Source organism: Gracilinanus agilis, chromosome 1 (assembly GCF_016433145.1).
Source record: "Gracilinanus agilis isolate LMUSP501 chromosome 1, AgileGrace, whole genome shotgun sequence".
NCBI lineage: Eukaryota > Metazoa > Chordata > Mammalia > Didelphimorphia > Didelphidae > Gracilinanus > Gracilinanus agilis.
Genome location: NC_058130.1, coordinates 267,668,366 through 267,686,709, shown reverse-complemented (window position 1 = coordinate 267,686,709; position 18,344 = coordinate 267,668,366). Strand labels below are relative to the sequence as shown.

At 38.1% G+C, this 18,344-nt stretch overlaps 1 protein-coding gene across 1 annotated transcript in view; it reads right to left on the bottom strand.

Moving 5' to 3' along the window:
• The window catches only part of ISCA1 (iron-sulfur cluster assembly 1), a 17,999-nt gene extending 7,555 nt beyond the window's left edge, over positions 1-10,444 (bottom strand). The window contains exons 1-2 of the mRNA XM_044657565.1: positions 10,282-10,444; positions 2,491-2,544 (exon numbers count right to left, since the gene is read on the bottom strand). Of these exons, the coding sequence (XP_044513500.1) occupies positions 2,491-2,544; positions 10,282-10,362 (135 nt within the window). The 5' untranslated portion in view covers positions 10,363-10,444. The remainder of the gene's footprint in view (positions 1-2,490; positions 2,545-10,281) is intronic.
• Positions 10,445-18,344: the final 7,900 nt, after the last annotated feature.

The following is an 18,344-nucleotide window of genomic DNA, read 5'->3' as shown; positions in this document are numbered from 1 at the left end:
TTGGTTTTGAAGAATCATATTGTTTAATTTCCAATTGGTTTTTGACTTGCCTGTCCAGGTGCCCTTACTGATTATTATTTTTATCGCATTATGATCTGAGAAGGTTACATTTATTATATCTGCTCTTTTGCATTTGTTTGCCATGATTCTATTCCCTATTACATGGTCAATCTTTGTAAATGTACCATGTGCAGCTGAAAAGAAGGTGTATTCCTTTTTGTCCCTATTTATTTTTCTCCACATATCAGTTAGATCTAATTTTTCTAGGACTTCATTCATCTCTCTTACCTCTTTCTTATTTATTTTTTGGTTTGATTTATCTAGATCTGAAAGAGGAATATTTAGATCTCCCACTATTATGGTTTTACTATCTATTTCCTTCTTGAGCTCTGCCAATTTCTCCTTTATGAATTTGGATGCTATACCGCTTGGTGCATATATATTGAGCAGTGTTATTTCCTCATTGTTTATACTGCCTTTAATCAGGATGTAATGACCTTCCCTGTCTTTTTTAATCATATCTATTTTTACTTTGGCTTTGTCAGAGATCATGATAGCCACTCCTGCCTTCTTTTTCTCATTTGATGCCCAAAAGATTTTGCTCATACCCTTAACCTTGAACTTGTGTGTGTCTACCCGCCTCATATGTGTTTCTTGTAGACAACCTATGGTAGGATTTTGGTTTCTGAACCACTCTGCTATTTGCTTCCGTTTTATGAGTGAGTTCATCCCGTTCACATTCAGAGTTATAATTGTTAGTTGTGTATTCACTGACATTTTTTGTATTCTCCCCTAGACCCACTCCTTCTTATTGCACTATTTTCTTTTACACCAGTGGTTTGCTTTCAGCCAGTATCCCTTATCCCCTCCCTTGATTGACTTCCCTTTCTGTCCCCTCCCTTGTTGTTCCCTTCTTTTTGTTTTTTTAAAGACCGAATGAATTCTCCCCCTTCTTCTTCCCTCCCTTTTTGGCCTCCCCACTCCCCTGCTCCCTTTGGTTTATCCCTTCTGACTTTCTCAGTAGGGTTAGATGGAGTTTTTTATCCAGATGGATAATAAAGCTACTCTTCCTTCTCCGGGTTGATTATACTGAGAGTAAGGTTTGATTATTACCTCTTAATGCTCTCTTCCTCTCCTTCTTATGGTAGTATTTATCCCCTCCCCTTCCCATGCCCTCTTTGTGTGTAATAGAATATCTTATTTTTCTTATTTACTCAGATTTTTCTTGGTGTCCCCCACTATTCCTCCCCTCTTTCCACCCCCCGTGTCATCTTAGACCATTTAGTATCCTGTCCTCTCCCTATGAATTATTCTTCTGGTTGCTATAATAGTGAATATTATAATAGTGTATAGAGTTCACTACAGAGAATTATACATAGCATTTCTCCGCCTAGTAATACAGATAATTAAATCTTATTTATGCCCTTAAAGAGTCAAGCTTAAAAGACTATGAGTTTTCTTTCTTTTCCCTCTGTTTCTTATTTACCTTTTCATCTTTCTCTTGATATCTGTGGTTGAGTGTCCCTCGTCTTGCAGCGCACAGGTACGGGCTCAGGGGCTGCCAGTGATTATCTGGTTGCCCCAGTCCTGTTTACCGGCTTGTGCGGTGTGGAGGGTGGGGGAGGGGCTTCTTCCTCTCGTGTTTTAGTGAGATCTGTTTCACCCCTTTAAAGTGTGGAAATGCCCCGATTCTGCGTACCTTCAATGCTGCGCCCTGTTGTGGGGTTCCTTCGTTCCTCTGGACTCGTTTTTATTTCCCCTTGAGGGGTCCTGTGTGGTTCGGTCAGGAGAGATCGAGCAGCTGCTCCTTACTCTGCCGCCATCTTAACCGGAAGTCTCTACCACTCCTTTTAACATACCTAAAATTCCAACTAGACTAGAGCCCTAGCTGCTTCCCAAGCACAGCCTGCTCTCTCCCACTTCCATGCTTCAAGACAACTTGATCATAGGGTAGCTGGGTGGCTCAGTGGACAGATTGCCAGATCTGAAGACAGGAGATCCTGGGCTCAAATTTGTCTTCATGACACTTCCAAGCTGTGTGACAAGTCATTTAACCTCAATTGCCTAGCCCTTATTGCTCTTTTGCTTTGGAACCAATACTTATTATTGATTCTAAGACAGAAGGTAAGGGCTTAAAAACAAACAAAAACTAGCCCGTAGTCTCAAGAAACTTATATTCTAAAGTAGGAAACAACACACAAACATGTATAATTTATATATATATATATATACATGGTGTATGTAGGTAAGAAACAAACCTGGATTTATATCACTTGTTCTAGATAAATAAATTGTAGATTTCGATTGTGAAGGGACCTTTGACTGTGTACTTTAATTACTTTAATTCCTTCATTTTTATACATGAGGAAAATAGGGACCAGAGAGGGTCCTCTACCATAAAATTTAGCATTCTTTTCACTATATATTGTTGTAACTGGCTTAACCATAACATAATTTCTCAACACGATCTATATTTCATGGGCTACTTACATTTTCAGGTTTATCTTTAAGAAGCTGCTTTATCTTATTCACAGCTGAGGGTGTCTGAAAAACAAAAGAAAATTAAAATTTGTCTTAGATATCTACTGTATCTTTTCCACAGACTTTAGTGTTTTTCTCAAAAAGAATAACAATAACTCATATTAATATTTACAAAGGAGTTTACATTTTATAAAATAATGTTCATTACAGAAGTGAAACAACTTGCCTAAACTTGGGCAAACAGAACAACTAGGTTCTAGAACAAGAGTGACTCACCCAGGTCTTTCTACTTTGCGTGGCACCACATAAAAAACTTGGCTACATTCTACTTAAAATACTCTCAAATTTGTGCTTTAATACTTTAAAATATAACCAACACTCAGGTCTATTTCATTTTTGATGTTCAAAACTGAAAATTGTCCAACTTTGCCCTCTTACCTTCCCATTCCTAGCAATGGGTTGGGGCAGAAGAATTAGGGTCTTTCAAGCATCTTTTAAAAATAGAACAACTTTTTTAAATTATGAAATTAATCATCAACTGACACTTCAACATAACAAAAAAACTCTAAACAGAACAAAAAGAGGGCTATATATATATATATATATATGAAACTGTTAGGAAGTTTGTAGTTTTTTAAAATGTGTAAACTAAATTTGAACAAAGTTATTACTAAAACTGACCTGTTGAATTCCCTTCTGAACTGGTTTCTTTCTTTTTTTTTTTTGTGATGCTTTGAGATAAAAGTTGATATAATATCTGATAGTGATGAGAGACTTATATAGCTCATTAGAAGCAAATCTAAGCTTCAGGGTAGTTATTGATCAGTCAGTGTTGACCATTAACTCCTGGACTCAAAAAGTACATATGGTTGGTCCATGAAGTGCTACAGGCAGAAGGGTGTGTGGACTGAGACACATACTATGTTCATGTCTTTTTTTAGCCCTCTTCTGTCAATATTTTTTACAGTGGTGAAATCAGATTAAAATAAATAACACCAAGTCTGGATCAATAGAATACTTTTCTAAATTTCATAAATTTTGATTTGGAGGATGCCTTTCCAAAGCACAAAAACTCTAGAAAGGCACCCTTCAAATAGAAATTCTGCAATTTCATGAAAAGAAGCAGGGAAGAGGTACGTGTGATAAATAGTATCAATATATTAAAGGAGTTATATAAGGGGAATAAGAAAAAGGGAGAAAGGGATCATAGAAAGAAATAACAAATTTAGGAAGGAGTTTAAGGTTTCTTAAGGAAGAAAAAAGAGTATTTGAGAAATTAGAGGGATCCAGGAACAAAGCAGGGAAAGATATGGCAACAGAAGAGGAACTATAGTGGATATGATTGAATAGGGTCAGTTTGGGGAAGGCTGTTAAGGTTACATGAAAAGTATGGAATGGGCAAGAAACAAAGGTATATAAGGCTATTAACACCTCTCCTGGGGGCAGTTGGGTAGCTCAGTGGATTGAGAGCCAGGCCTAGAGATGGGAGGTCCTAGGTTCAAATTTGACCTCATATACTTATTAGCTATGTGACCCTGGGCAAGTCACTTAACCCCCAAATGCCTCGTCCTTACCACTCTTCTGCCTAGGAACCAAAGCATGGTATTGATTCTAAGTCAGAAGGTAAGGGTTTAAAAAACAAACAAACAAACAAAACCCTCTCCTTCTAGAAGCTAGAAAAGGGACTATTTTCGTGGTGAACAAAGGAAAAGACAATCTTTTAGAGGAAGCAGAGCTAGAGGACTGAAGAACATCAAAAGTATCTTCTAGCCTAAGATTCTATGTCATCACAGGGTATATACTGTGTGAGCTGCTGGTAAGAAATAAAATAAAAGTTTTATAGTTTATAGGGGGATGTGATATATAGATTGACTAGCTCGCTTCACTGGTATCATTGATGTTAAGAATAAGAAGAAAGCCTCACCAGCTCACTGGGAATCTTCCCCCTTCCTCCTGTGGCTAACTTAGGGGAGGACATGGATAAGAGTTCCACAGGGATAAACAGGTATAATTGAGTTAGCATCAGTGGAATACCAACACCAATGAGATCACAGATCCAGAGGGGTAAAAGCCTTCCTCTATTACTTACTGGATTCTCACTTATTATTCCTTAGAAGTGTATTATTCAGTATTTTTATCTATTTTTAATTTTATTTTACCAATTAAATTTAATAACAAGTCTCGACAAAGTTTTCTGAAGTTATATGATCCAAATTCTCTCTCTCTCTTTCCTCTCTCTCTCCTCTCTCTCTCTCTCTCTCTCCCTCTCCCTCTCCCTCTCCCTCTCCCCTCCCTTCCCCTCCCCTGGAGCTGGCAAGCAATTTGATCTGGGTTATACATGCATTATCACACAAAACATATTTTTATATTGTTCATTTTTGTAAATGTTATTCAGTATTTTAAAAACTATTTGAATAATGGCATAATTGCCCTATTTGTCAAATATGTAGATGACTCAAAATTGAAAGGAGTAACTATGGAATTTTAAAAGTTGTCAACAAGCTAGAACAACAGAACTAATCTTCTGAAATTCAATGGGGATCAACATAAAGTCCTATACTTGGGTTCAGAAAATCCCCCAAATGGAGAAGAGCAGTGAGATGATGGCTCTTAGGTAAAATTAAGCTGTCAGAAATCTTGTCAGCTGTTAACTATTTTTCTTTGTTAAAAGGCAAGATTCAATGAATTTATTGGGAACTGATTTTTTTTTTAATATTTTTAAACCCTTAACTTCTGTGTATTAGTTCCTTGGTGGAAGAGTGGTAAGGGTAGGCAATGGGGGTCAAGTGACTTGCCCAAGGTCACACAGCTGGGAAGTGTCTGAGGCCACATTTGAACCTAGGACCTCCCATCTCTGAGCCTGGCTCTCAATCCACTGAGCTACCCAGCTGCCCCTAGGAACTGATTTTTATTTTTAAAATATAGTATCAATAAGGCATTTGTTCTTACTGACTCTGGATCTATGATCCTATGATTTTTTTTTTTAAAACAAAAGTAGGGAGATGGGAATTAACAAATGGGATTATGGAAGAATAAATAGGCCAGTCTGACTACAGTAAGGGGATTTCTATTTTAAGGAGTTGTGGGAAAAAAGGAAGGTGATAAATTGTACAGAACTGAGAAAAAAGGAATTATTTTTAAAAACTATAAGTCAGGTAGAAAAGCTAAACCAAGCAATCAACAACCATATGGCTGTTTGTGGTGGGAAGTGATTATGAAAATCAGTATTTTATAGATAACTTAGGTTATAGCTATATAGAATGAATGAAAGTACACCAATGCAAGTTTTTAGATTTATGCAAGAATATAGGTGTGAGGTGATGGAGTAGGGGATTGGATAAAGGAGAAAAGGGGATAACTCTTCAGATATTCTAAAGTGAGAAAAGTTAAGTTAGTGACAGATTACATGCAGCAAGTATAAAGGAGGTCAAACAAAAACAACCAGATATCTTCCCCACTCTTCCAGGTTCTCATGTTATCTGATCTACGGAGTCCTCCACTCCAACAACATCCTGACTTTGCTAGAGAATTTGAAGACTGGAAATAAAACTAAAGGATGAGAAATAATGCGTGAGAAATAGAAATGAAATCCAGGTAGTTCTTTTCAAAACTCTTTGTCCATCTCCTAGATCCCATCTTTTTCACACATCCTACTTATAGAATTTCATATTTTAGAATGAACTTCATTTGAATAGTCTAATTCTTTAATCTATTTAAATTTTTTAAAAATGAAGAGCTCCCTTCCTTCCCTCCTAAATACCCTCCCCGAATCAAGCGATCAAGAAAAAAACCAAAATCCCTGTTATAAGCATGAATTGTAAAACAAAACAAATTATTCAATACTGGTCACATTAAAAAAAATGTCTCAATCTTTATCAGAAGATAGGTATGTTTGGTTATTGTGATAACCAGTTAAACTTTTTAATTTTACAATGCTGCAGTCACTAGAGGTGAAATAATTTATCCATGATTATGTAGTTAATTAGAGGCACAGCCAACAAAGAATCTCTATCACTTGACTTCCAGGTCAATGACCAATTCCACTCTGCCACGCTACTTTCTTAGGATTGCAGATAACGAGGCTAAACTATTGGCACATAAACTTGGCACTTGGGAGAAGCCAGGCTGCCAACAATTATTACTATAAAAATCAGAGATTTGTAGTTGGAAGTTTCAGAGGCTGCCTAATCTAATCCCTTAGTCCAGTTGATGAGGAAACCAAATCCCACAGAGGTTAAATGACTTACCCAAGGTCACAAAAGCAGAACTGGAAAACACTATATGATATGCGTCATTGTTCTTAGTTATCAAAATTTCCATTAATTATAAAACTCATCTCTTTGCCCAACCTGATCTTAACATTTAGGGCAGCAAATGAGAAGTGGAAGAAAACTGATTCACTATGGAGTCCTTTTTAGAAGTAGGAAGACTGCTGGAGCTGTGAAATGATCTGACTACTCTGTAAAGTAAATTCTGAATGATGTCCCCAGAGTAACTAAACTGGGGTAAATAATCTAGCAATACCACTGCTATGCTTATACTGCCAAAGAGATCAAAGAAAGGGGTTTATATATACAAAAAAAGCATAGCAGCACTTTTTATTTTAGTAAAGAGCTGAAATACATTTTAATTTTTTTAAATTGGGGAGTGGCTGAAGAATTAATATGTGAATATAATGGAATATTATTGCTAAAAAATGATAAGAGTAATTCAGAAGACCTGGGAAGATCTGTATTAACTGAAGAAAAATTTAAGACCAGGCCGACAAGTCACTAAGCTCTTATGAAACTGTGCTAAACTAAGCACTAAGGATACAACAAACAAAGGCAGAAACAATTTCTGCCCTTAAGGAATTTATAATCCAATGGAGAAACATGACATGCAACAATTGTGTTTAAGAGCAAGGATATACAGGATAAACTGGAGAGGATCTGAGATGGAAGACACTAGCATTAAAGGGGCCCGAGAAAGGTTTCTTGCAGAAGTTGAGATTTTATCTGAGACTTAAAAGGGGGTGGGAGAACATTTTAGGGATGGTTGTAGAACCAGTGAAACACCTGGACCTGGGAAGACAGGAGTGTCTAGTGGGAAGAACAATAAGGAGGTTGGTGTCACTGGATCTTAAAGTAGATGAAGAAGAGTAATGTGTAAAAACGCTGGAAAGGTAGGAGAGGCCAACTTATGAAAGGCTTTAAAAACAAAGGGGTTTTATACTTAATCTTAAGAGGGACAGTAAACTTTTGAAGTTTACTGAATAGAAGAATGACATGGTCAGACACACAAGAAAACAACTGAGAAAGACTTAAGGATAGCTTATATAGTACATTAAGGTTTGCAAAGTGTTCTAAATGTAATTTCATGTGATTCTCATAACAACCTTGTGAAACAGGTGCTATTATTATTTATTTCCATTTTACAGATGAGGAAAGTGAGGCTGAAAGAGGTTACATAATTTGTTGAGGATAACACAGCAAGTAAGTATCCAAGAAAGGATTTGAACTCAGACCTTCCTGACTACAAGCCTCCCTTCTCTACCAACTATTCTATCTAGCTGCCCCTATGACTTTTAAGGTTTATGACATATGGAATGGCCAATCACATCTCTGGAAGACTGATGATGACTCATGAATTCTACCTCTTAGCAGAGAGATGATGGAATAGAAATGTAGAATGAGAAATATATTTTCAGACATGTGAATTTGTTTCATATGGGTATACTTTGTTAAAAAGTTTTTATTTGGGCAGGAAGGGTGTATGGGAGGGAGTAGAAGGTGGTAATAATGATATTAAAAAAAGAAAATGTTAGTGAATCATTCTTAAAAAGCAACAGAAGAAAGCATAAAGAAGTCCAGAAAGGGACAGACACAGTGTTGAAACTACCACATTAAGTCTGAAATACAGGCAAAAAAACTCAATTTGGAAGTCGTGGCATTATCAAAATCTTTTTGTTCATATACAAGAAAAAAATAAAATTAAAAGCAGGCAAAACCTCAGTAGAGGGGTGGAGTAAAGATGGAATGAGGCATACATTTTTGGATAGGCCACTATGTTGACTTGTTTTGCTAGAATATATTTATTCATTACAAGGGAAAAGAAACTCTAGTTAGTTAGTAATGTAAAAAGAAAAAGCAAAGAATCAATTAGATTTTTTTAAAAAGGAAAAAGCAGGAGTCAGTGAGGTGGCTCAAGCCTAGAATCAGGAGGTCCTGGGTTCAAATTTGGCCTCAAACACATTCTGGCTGATAATTTCTCTACCTTAGAACTGATACTAATTCTTAGGTGGAAGGTAAAGATTATTTTTAAAAAATAAAAAATTTTTGAGAAAGGAAAAGCAGGACCAAATTCCAAACTCAAAAATAACACTGGCTGGAAGTTAGGAGCTAAAAAGTTTTTGTCCTGGGTCAGACAGTTCTTGTCTATGATAATCTCTGAGGTCTTTTCTAATTCTAAATTTATTTAACTATAAAGGGAGTGAGAGAGGAAATTAGTATTTATATAGCACCTATTAAATGCCAGGCTTTTTATAAATATTACCTTATTTGATCTTTAAAGTAACTTTCAATTCTAATATTTTTACAAATTCAGTTCTTTATCCTTCTTTAGAGGCATTTATTACCAGAGTTAGTATCTGTATCAAAAGGGCAGGGTTTAAAGAAAGCTCTTTTCTTAATGTAAAAATATCAGAAAAGAATATTTAAAAATAATAACATGCTTCCTAATGAAATCATTATTTTCCAAAGTCACAAATATTGGATGTTTGAGATATCTGTAATTAGGAATATTTGATGTTTACTTTTTTCTGTTGTTGTGTATTCTTATTCATTTTCAACGTCTTTTTCAATACCTTTGAAAAAATTTAAGTTCCTTCCCTGAGCAGGTTTACAATCCTACCTCTTTTGTAGGCCTATGCAATAGTCTAGGGAGTACATACAGTAGAAGGCAGCTAGCATTCGCTGAATTAACAATGACTAATGGACCTGAAGTGTCAGAAGTCTGAATTAAATGAATCCAAGTTCTCCTACTTGCTAGCTGCCTTCACCTCCTAGGCCTCACTTTTCTCTTCTGTAAGGATCAGGGGTTGGACTATAAAAGATGATTTCTACAATCTCTTACAATTACTTCTGTGTAATCTGCAAGATGTGGGCCCTTCAGAAGCCGAATGGAGAGAGGGTTAGGGAATGACCCAACTGATAACACCCTATCCTTTTGCCGTTAAAGAGTTTCTATCCCAGTTTAATACATTTTTCAGACAAGGTCAAAGTAATTTGTTTTAATTGACTATACTTATTGTTACAAAGAAGTGTTCCGTGGGAGTGGGTGACAATTAGTGTGTGTATATATGTACATATAAGTTTTATACATATACATATATGTATATATGTATACTTTAATGAGCATCAATAAAATGTTTTAAAACGGCAACCACCCCACAGCCAAGCACTATTCCCGACCGGGTTCTCCTTATCTCTCTCCACAAAAACAGCTTTAAGGCCCCGCCTCCTGTCCTCCTGGGCTCAGGGTTCAGCGACTGCGCGGGTTGCTGGGAAATGTAGTTCGCCCCCAGAGGCGCATTAACCCTTCAGATTCAGGACCCGACACTTGTTTATCTCGTTCCGAAATCCAAGAAATCCCAATTGCTCCCGGTGGGAAGTTTCCCCATCCTCAGCCTAAGGTACCCGAGCTGCTTCCCTCATCACCATAGCCTCTCCTATCGCTCAGAGGAATGGAGGTGAAATCAATGTCAAGAGCCAGAAGAAGCCCGGATGGGACCTGGCCGCCGCGCACACACACGCAACTCACCAGGGTCAGGGCTGCCCGGGTGGGCTGCAGCTTCCTCTTGCTCACCGCCCGGACCGTAGCTCTCACCAATGAAGCAGACATTTTCCCCCACCTCCCTTTCCCTTCCCAGGGAGGTGCTGCTCCAGCAGCTCAGCGGCTCTCCATGGACACGGTCGGCGGGCGCGCTGACGCCACAAGCTCCTGCACGCGGCACGACGTGTCCCCCACCCCTCCCCGCTTCCTCGCTCCTATTGGACAAAAGTCAATGACTGACAGTCTAGGAAGGACCTGTAGGGGTGTGAGGTACCCCCGCTAGCACTTAGTCTTTTCTGTGTGAGGCTCAGGGTGTGACCTTGTTTCGAAGTTAACGTAAACTCCTTCGTTACGACGCTGGAAGGCGAGGCGTAAGAGCGAAGCGCGGGGATTTTGTAGAACCGGCTTCTGTAGCTGAGTAGCATGGTTTCTTTGGATCAGGCAGGCAGAATCAGATTGTATTGTCCATCAATTGACCATCCGAATTTAGCAATAATTATGCGAGGTATGCTAGTAAATGTTTAACAACCAACTTTCTGAAGAAAAATAAATGTATGCAGGACACACCGTTAAATTTAATTGGCATTATTTACAACTTCTCTCCCACATTATCCTAAGTCTGGACAATCAACAAAATTATTTTATTTCCAGTGGCTTAAATACAGAAATGCCTGTACTGAAAATTTAACACTCTAGCAGGTTTAGCCCACTTCAGCAGGCCCCCAGTTATAGCACTCCTCTGGGTCCTTATGGGCTATAAAGTGCTTTCTTCACCACAGTCCTCTGTAGATTGTACAATTATTATTAAAGATGATGAGGAGAGGGAGAAAGTGGATATACTTGCCTGTGATAAATGGTAGGGCTCTGCAATGAATGGAAGTCCGGATGACATCATTTTTAGGAAATCTCCAGACTGATTAAAAAAAAATTTGTTTATACCATTGCCTTCTGACTTGATTAATTAATTCAGCAGCAAAACCTAATTGATAAACTGGAGAATATCCAGAGGATAGCAACCCAGATTGATTTGGTATCTTGAATCCATATATAAAGATTCCTTGGAAGAACTAGAGAAGAAAAGACTAGGTAGGGCAGTGAAACGAGAATATGATTTTTTTCCCCAAGTATGTGAAAGGCCTACTATGTGGAGAAGTGATTCTACTTTTTCTATTTGGTTCCAAAGGACAGAATGAGGAGGTAGAAGTTGCAAAGAGGCCATTTAAGACTTGATGTCAAAAAAAAAACCTTCCAGTAATTAGAACTATCTACAAGTGGCTAGGTGGGGCAGCTGGGTGGCTCAGTGGATTGAGAGCCAGGCCTAGAGACTGGAGGTCCTAGGTTCAAACCCGGCCTCAGCCACTTCCCAGCTGTGTGACCTTGGGCAAGTCACTTGACCCCTATCGCCCACCCTTACCACTCCTGGGCTAAGGATGGTCCCTAGCCCTGATGAAAAAGGAGGAGGGTTGGGCGTGGGGCTATAGCAACCCCACCCTGTAAAAACTACATCTGCTAAAGAAACTGCAACCTAAAGTAGGGGCAGCTGGGCTAGCTCAATGGATTAAGAGCCAGGCCTAGAGATGAAAGGTCCTAGGTTCAAATTCGGGCTCAGACACTTCCCAGCTGGGTGACCCTGAGCGCGACCCATTGCCTGCTGGTTGTGGCCCTATGCTCCTAGAATGGAGTCCCAGGATTAAAAAAAAAAACAAAAACAAGTGGCTAGGTGGTTCAGTAGATAAGAGTGTTGAACTTGGAGTTAGGAAGACCCTAGTTCAAATTCAAATTCAGACACTTACCAGTATTGGGCATTGGGTAAGTCACTTAATTCTGCTTCATCTGTAAAATAAGCTGGAGAAAGAAATGTCAGCCTCCCTAATGTCTTTGCCAGATACCCACCTCAGAGTGGGTCATGAAGAATGAGACATGACTGAAATGACTGAGCAAAAACAAAAACAAAAAAGTAGAAAGGGGTTGCTTTGGGAGGCAATGAGTTTATAGTCCTTGGAGGTCTGAAGCTTCATGACCACTTTTAAGGTATGTTATAGAGAACATGCTTTTCATTAATAGGTTGGACTAAATGAAGTTCCTCCCAGCTCTCAAATTGATTGATTCTGTGGCCAAGAATCAGGAGAAAAGGAAACACAGTGGTGAGGGCTTGGGGACATTATTGTTTAGAGTGGACTTTGACTGCTGGAGGACCTTGAATCTGAGATCTCTTGCAGATAGGATGGGAGAAAGGGGGAGGAGTGCCACAACTATTATATTTATGTGGCTTTTAAAAGATTTTCAGAATGCTTTATGCACATCATTTCTTTCTTTTTTAATTAAAAAACAAAACAAAACAACTCTTACTTTCCATCTGAGAATCAATACTATCCATTCCAAGGAAGAAGAGCTGTAAGGGCTAAGTTATTGAGGTTAAATGACTTGCCCCAGAGTCACACAACTAGGAAGTGTCAGAGATCAGATTTGAACCCAAATTCTCCTGTATCCAGGTCTGGCTCTCTATCCACAGAGCCACCTACCTGCCGCTACATCATATCTTTTGATCTTCATAACAACCTGTTAGGTTGTGTAATTTTTTTTTTAAATTTTTTTAAACCCTTGTACTTCGGTATATTGTCTCATAGGTGGAAGATTGGTAAGGGTGGGCAATGGGGGTCAAGTGACTTGCCCAGGGTCACACAGCTGGGAAGTGGCTGAGGCCGGCTTTGAACCTAGGACCTCCCGTCTCTAGGCCTGACTCTCACTCCACTGAGCTACCCAGCTGCCCCAGGTTGTGTGATTTTGTCATCATTTTAGGTGATAAAATTGAATCTCAGAATAGTTAACTGATTCATCATATTTAATTTGCATTAATAATTCATCTAAGCCTGCTCTTACAAAGTGACCTGTGTCTCTTTTCAAAAGGGGTTGGACTATAAAATTATATGTGGCTCCTTTCAGCTTAACTGTTGATCTCTCAAAAAAAACCTACTTTCCTTTTTTTTGTATATATCTTATATTTATCAATCCTTATACATCTTAAATATCCCTCAGTAGAGTGTAAACTCCTAGAGAATGGTGCCCATTTCTGTTTTTGTCTTTGAATCTCCAGAACTGAGCACAGAAAAAATAGTAGGGACCTAATAATGCCTGGAAAAAGGTAGGGCCATAATAAATATTTTTTGAATTAAATTAAGTTGCAGAAAAGGGAAAAGGAAGATACTAGTCAAAAGCAGAAAACAAAAAGCAGAAAACAGAGGGATATTAAGATTAAGATGAGATTTAGGGAGAAATAAATGAAAGCTAGAGCAGCAAAATAGGAAAATTAAATAATATAAATGACAATAATAGCTAACATTTATATAGCATTGACTATGAGCCAGGTTCTGTACTAATCACTTTACAGTTATGATATTTGATCAACTCTGGAAGGTTAGTATTATTAGTATTCCTATTTTACAGATGAGGAAACTGAGGCAATCAGAAGTTAAATGTCTTGCCCAGAATCACACAGTTAGTAAGTGTCTGAGGCCAAATTTGAACTCCAGTCTTCCTGATACAAGGCCTGGCTCTGTCTCCCAGCTGCCCATGAATGAAATAGACAAATGGAATCAAAAAGTGCTGGATTTGCAGTCAGAGGCCCTGGGTTTGAATCTGGCTTCTGCTAGTAACTAGCAGTGTGACCCTGGGCAAATCACAGACTTTCTGTGCCTCAGTTTCTTCATTTTAAGTGGGGAAAATATTTGCACTATTTGCTTTTCTGGACTGTTGTAAGAATCAAAAGAGAAAGTGGAACTTTGAGTTTGTTTTCTGAAATCCTTATCCTTCTGTCTTATTATCAATTCTCAGACAGAAGAGTGATAAGCACTGGGCAGTTGGGATTAAGTGACTTGCCCAGGGTCATATAGCTAGGAAATGAGTGTCTGAGGCCACATTTGAGACCAGGTCCTCCTGATTCCAGGCTGGTGCTCTATCCACTGTGCTACCTAGCCTCCCCACTTTAGTATTTTGCAAACTGTACATTGGGCTATGAGTATCACCTATTGTTATTTTTAGCAATCCTGTCACCACATAAGAAAGAACCTGGGATAGCAATTCTGCAAATATCAAGTGTGAAGGGCTATATTTATATGGTATTTTTAATGTTTGAAAAACGCTTCTCATTGTATCAGGGTAAATACACATAGAGGCCAGTGGAAATGGAGAGAACTAGAAATGGTGCTAGGAAGTGAAATAAGTCATTCTGCTAATACTTTACTAGAAGCATTTAATAGCTAGGAGTAATTACAAAGGGAGCAAGTTTCACATGGACCTACATATGAATCAGAGTGCTGAAAATTTTTTTTTAAACCCTTACCTTCCATCTTAGAATCAATACTGTGTATTGGTTCCAAGACAGAAGGGGTGACAATGTGGGTGAAGTGACTTGCCCAGGGTCACACAGCTGGGAAGTGTCCAAGGCCAGATTTGAACCTAGGACCTCCCGTCTCCAGGCCTGGCTTTCAATCCACTGAGCCATCCAGCTGGCCCCTGAAATATTTCTTAAAAGTATAATTCTTCTCTTCTTCCCTAGGACCACATTAGAAAGAAGGTTAATAAGAATAATTGCCATTCTGCCTAAATACTAAGAAAATTATATTTGTAATTGTAATTGACTCCCTCAACAAATACTGTGTGGCCTATGTCAAAGCATGAAGTTTCTTTCCTTTTAATCCATATTACTTGTCTTAATGTCTTGCACATAGAAGAGACAGTCATTAGGATAATAACTGTCTAAAATGACGTCATCTACCATTTTTCCCTCCAACTACTAGTTACAGTTAAATAAAAGTATATAATTTATTTTAATTTACTTTTACTTTTTATTTAAGTTTAAATTACTCACTAATTCTATCAGAAGCATGTATATGATAAATTATAGTACCTCAATCAGTTTATCTATCTGTCTATCTATCTATCTATCTATCTATCTATCTATCTATCTATCTATCTGTCTGTCTGTCTTTTCATCCATATTTTTATTTATACTTGGTGTGTAATCCAGGATTCAGGCTTGGATCATAAGACTTCTCATTGGTGGAGAAAGTGATTCTTCATGTTGCTTGCCTGGGTGAGGAGCAGTGTGGAAAGAGTTTGGGAGAAGAGAGATTTTCTTAATTCTTTCTTTCTTCAGGGGAAATCCCTGAGAGAAAAGGAGCTGACCTGGGAAGGAGACATGTAGAGAAGTTGTGGCCTCAACATATTCCTTATTTACAACTTGCCTTTTTAAAGACTTTAGGGAATTTCTCTTTGGGTAAATTTGGAGACTTTTCTCTTTCTGTCTGTTTCCTATTTCTGTAAATAGGTACCATCTAGTGTTAGTTACAAAAGCTATGGAGAGGTCATTTCTCCCTAGGGATTCCATTATTTCCATACCAGACATCTAGTTCTTCCTTGCTAGTAAGACTCTCTGGAAGATGTAAGAACTAAATTTTAATGGTTTGATTGAAATATATGAAAATTATAATAGTAATGGTGGTCACCAATTTATTATTATTATTTTATTTTTTTACCTTTTTATTTTTTTTATTTAGAATATTTTCCCATGGTTATATGATTCATGTTCTTTCCCTCTCCCCCACACCTCTCCCCTCCCCATAGCCAACATGCAATTCCACTGGGTTTTACATGTATCATTGATCAAGACCTATTTCCATATTATTGATAGTTGTACTAGGGTGATAGTTTAGTGTCTATATCCCCAATAAAATCCCCATCAACTCATGTTCAAGCAGTTGTTTTCTTCTGTGTTTCTGCTCCCATATTTCTTCCTCTTAATGTGGATAGCATTCTTTCTCATAAGTCCCTCAGAATTGTCCTGGATCCTTGCATTGCTGCCGGTAGAGAAGTCCATTACATTCTATTTTTACCACAGTGTATCAGTCTCTGTGTACAATGTTCTCCTGGCTCTGCTCCTTTCACTCTGCATCAATTCCTGGAGGTTGTTTCAGTTCACATGGAATTCCACCAGTTCATTATTCCTTTGAGCACAATAGTATTCCATCACCAACAGATACCACAATTTGTTCAGCCATTCCCCAATTGAAGGACATTCTCTCATTTTCCAATTTTTTGGGTGGTCACCAATTTAAAGTATTATTGCTAAATGACTTTAATAGCTTTTATTTACAACAGAGGTGGAAAGAGTGAAAGCAGAGAAATACAAAAGAGTAGAGAAGACATTAGTGGAACTTCTTGAAGCTGGCTTTCTTCTTGAAGTAGACTTCCCTAGTCTCAGAAATTCAGGGCTTTTTATAGTGACTTCTTGTCCCTTCCCCTCTTCACAGGGGCCAGTGTTTGTGGGAACCACTTCTCACCTTCTGGAGAGGTGAATACTCATTAAAAGGATTTATAGATTCCTTACAGAAATTCTCATTTCCTGGTAGATTGAGTTGAAAGGGTGGAGAGCTTCTCTACCTAGTGCTAAGTAGGGTATTTAAGCTTTTGTTGATTCAATTCAAAAGTAGTCAAAGGAGAGTTAATTCTGTCTTCACAATCTAGTGAGATACTAAGCAGGGGTACTTAAGTTATTGTTAACCAAGTGTTAACTCAAAATAGACAAAAGAGAATAAAGGATTCCCTTTCACAAATGTAAATTCAGAATAGACAAAGAGAAAAAAGAATTCCCTTTACACAAAGAGAATTTCCCCTTATTGGTTCTTCCACTTTTTGCAAGATAAAATCCTCACTAAGGCAACCCTAGAAGTTATTTGCTATTCAGAAAGAGTGTTCAGATACAATTGAAGAATGATTATATACTTGATTACTACAGTTATCATACCTCTTTGTCAGACCTTAGATTTATTTCTCAATCTCAACTAGTTTCTCTTTCTGTATAGGTGGTCTGAAAAAAATCACTTCTTGACATCCCCACTCCAGCCCCTTTTACCTCCTTGTTTCTTTTGAATCACTAGAAGTGGACATGCAAAGCCGTGGCTCAGTTATGGATTTCATCCCACCAAGTATCACTGGTTTCTCTTGTTGCCTAAGGTTTGTATATAAGACATTGGAGGACATGGACTTATTACTTTCTCTGTCCTTGGATTTCTGTCTCCTGTGAACTTCTGGCTGTCTCAGCTGCTGTTCTTTCTTTGTAGCAACACGCCACCAGGTAGAATGTAGGCCATTCTCTTCATTCTTTTTTGGTTTAAATCAATTTTGAATAGATTTTGCAAGATACTTGACAAATACATTCCTATCAGTCTTTGTTAGGTATATTCTATCTTTGCCTAGGGATATGTCATTTCTATATTATAAACCATGGTCCAGAAATCCATATCCCATTCTCAGATACCACCTTCATAGCCAACTGTTCATTTTCCAAATTAGTTTTTCTTTTCTGTGCCCCTTGCCTGCAGTAGACAACAATGAGGAAAACAGAATCTATATCCCCAGTGGTTTTCAGTTTCCTACTCAAGATTTCACAATTGCTGGCAATACTTTTTAGGTTCCTTGTGGAAATGTCATTTGTATTTATAGGAATCACTAGAAGTGGGTAGTTATCATCCTTTAAAAAAATTCCTATTTTCTGATTCAGTAACAACTCTAAGAAAGAAAGGCAAGGAGTAGGCAATAGGGGTAAGTGACTTCCCCAGGGTCACACATATAGGAAGTGTCTGTGGCCAGTCTGAATCTAAGACTTCCTGACTCCAGGCCTGGTGCTTTTTCTACTGTGCCAACCTAGTTGCCCCGTTGTCATCCAATTTTATAAGTTTTCAGAGGTTTTCTATTATGTCTTTAATACATGCCTTCATAAGTCAGCAGACCACTGTGACCAAATGAACAAATGGCGGCCCATTACCCCAGAGGAGGGAGTATCCAATGACTTCTACTCTTCTTGTGACCCTGACTGCATGATTTTCTTGAGAGCTTCTTTGTTCTATAGCATTATTTGGAGGACAAGTGGTTTCTTCTTCCTCAGAGTATCTACCACTCTCCTTTTTAAGAAGAGACTCAATTTTGCTTTTCAGCTCTAATCTTAAGGGCAGCACAGAGGACAGAGAGCCAGGCTTAGAGTCCAGAGGATGTGA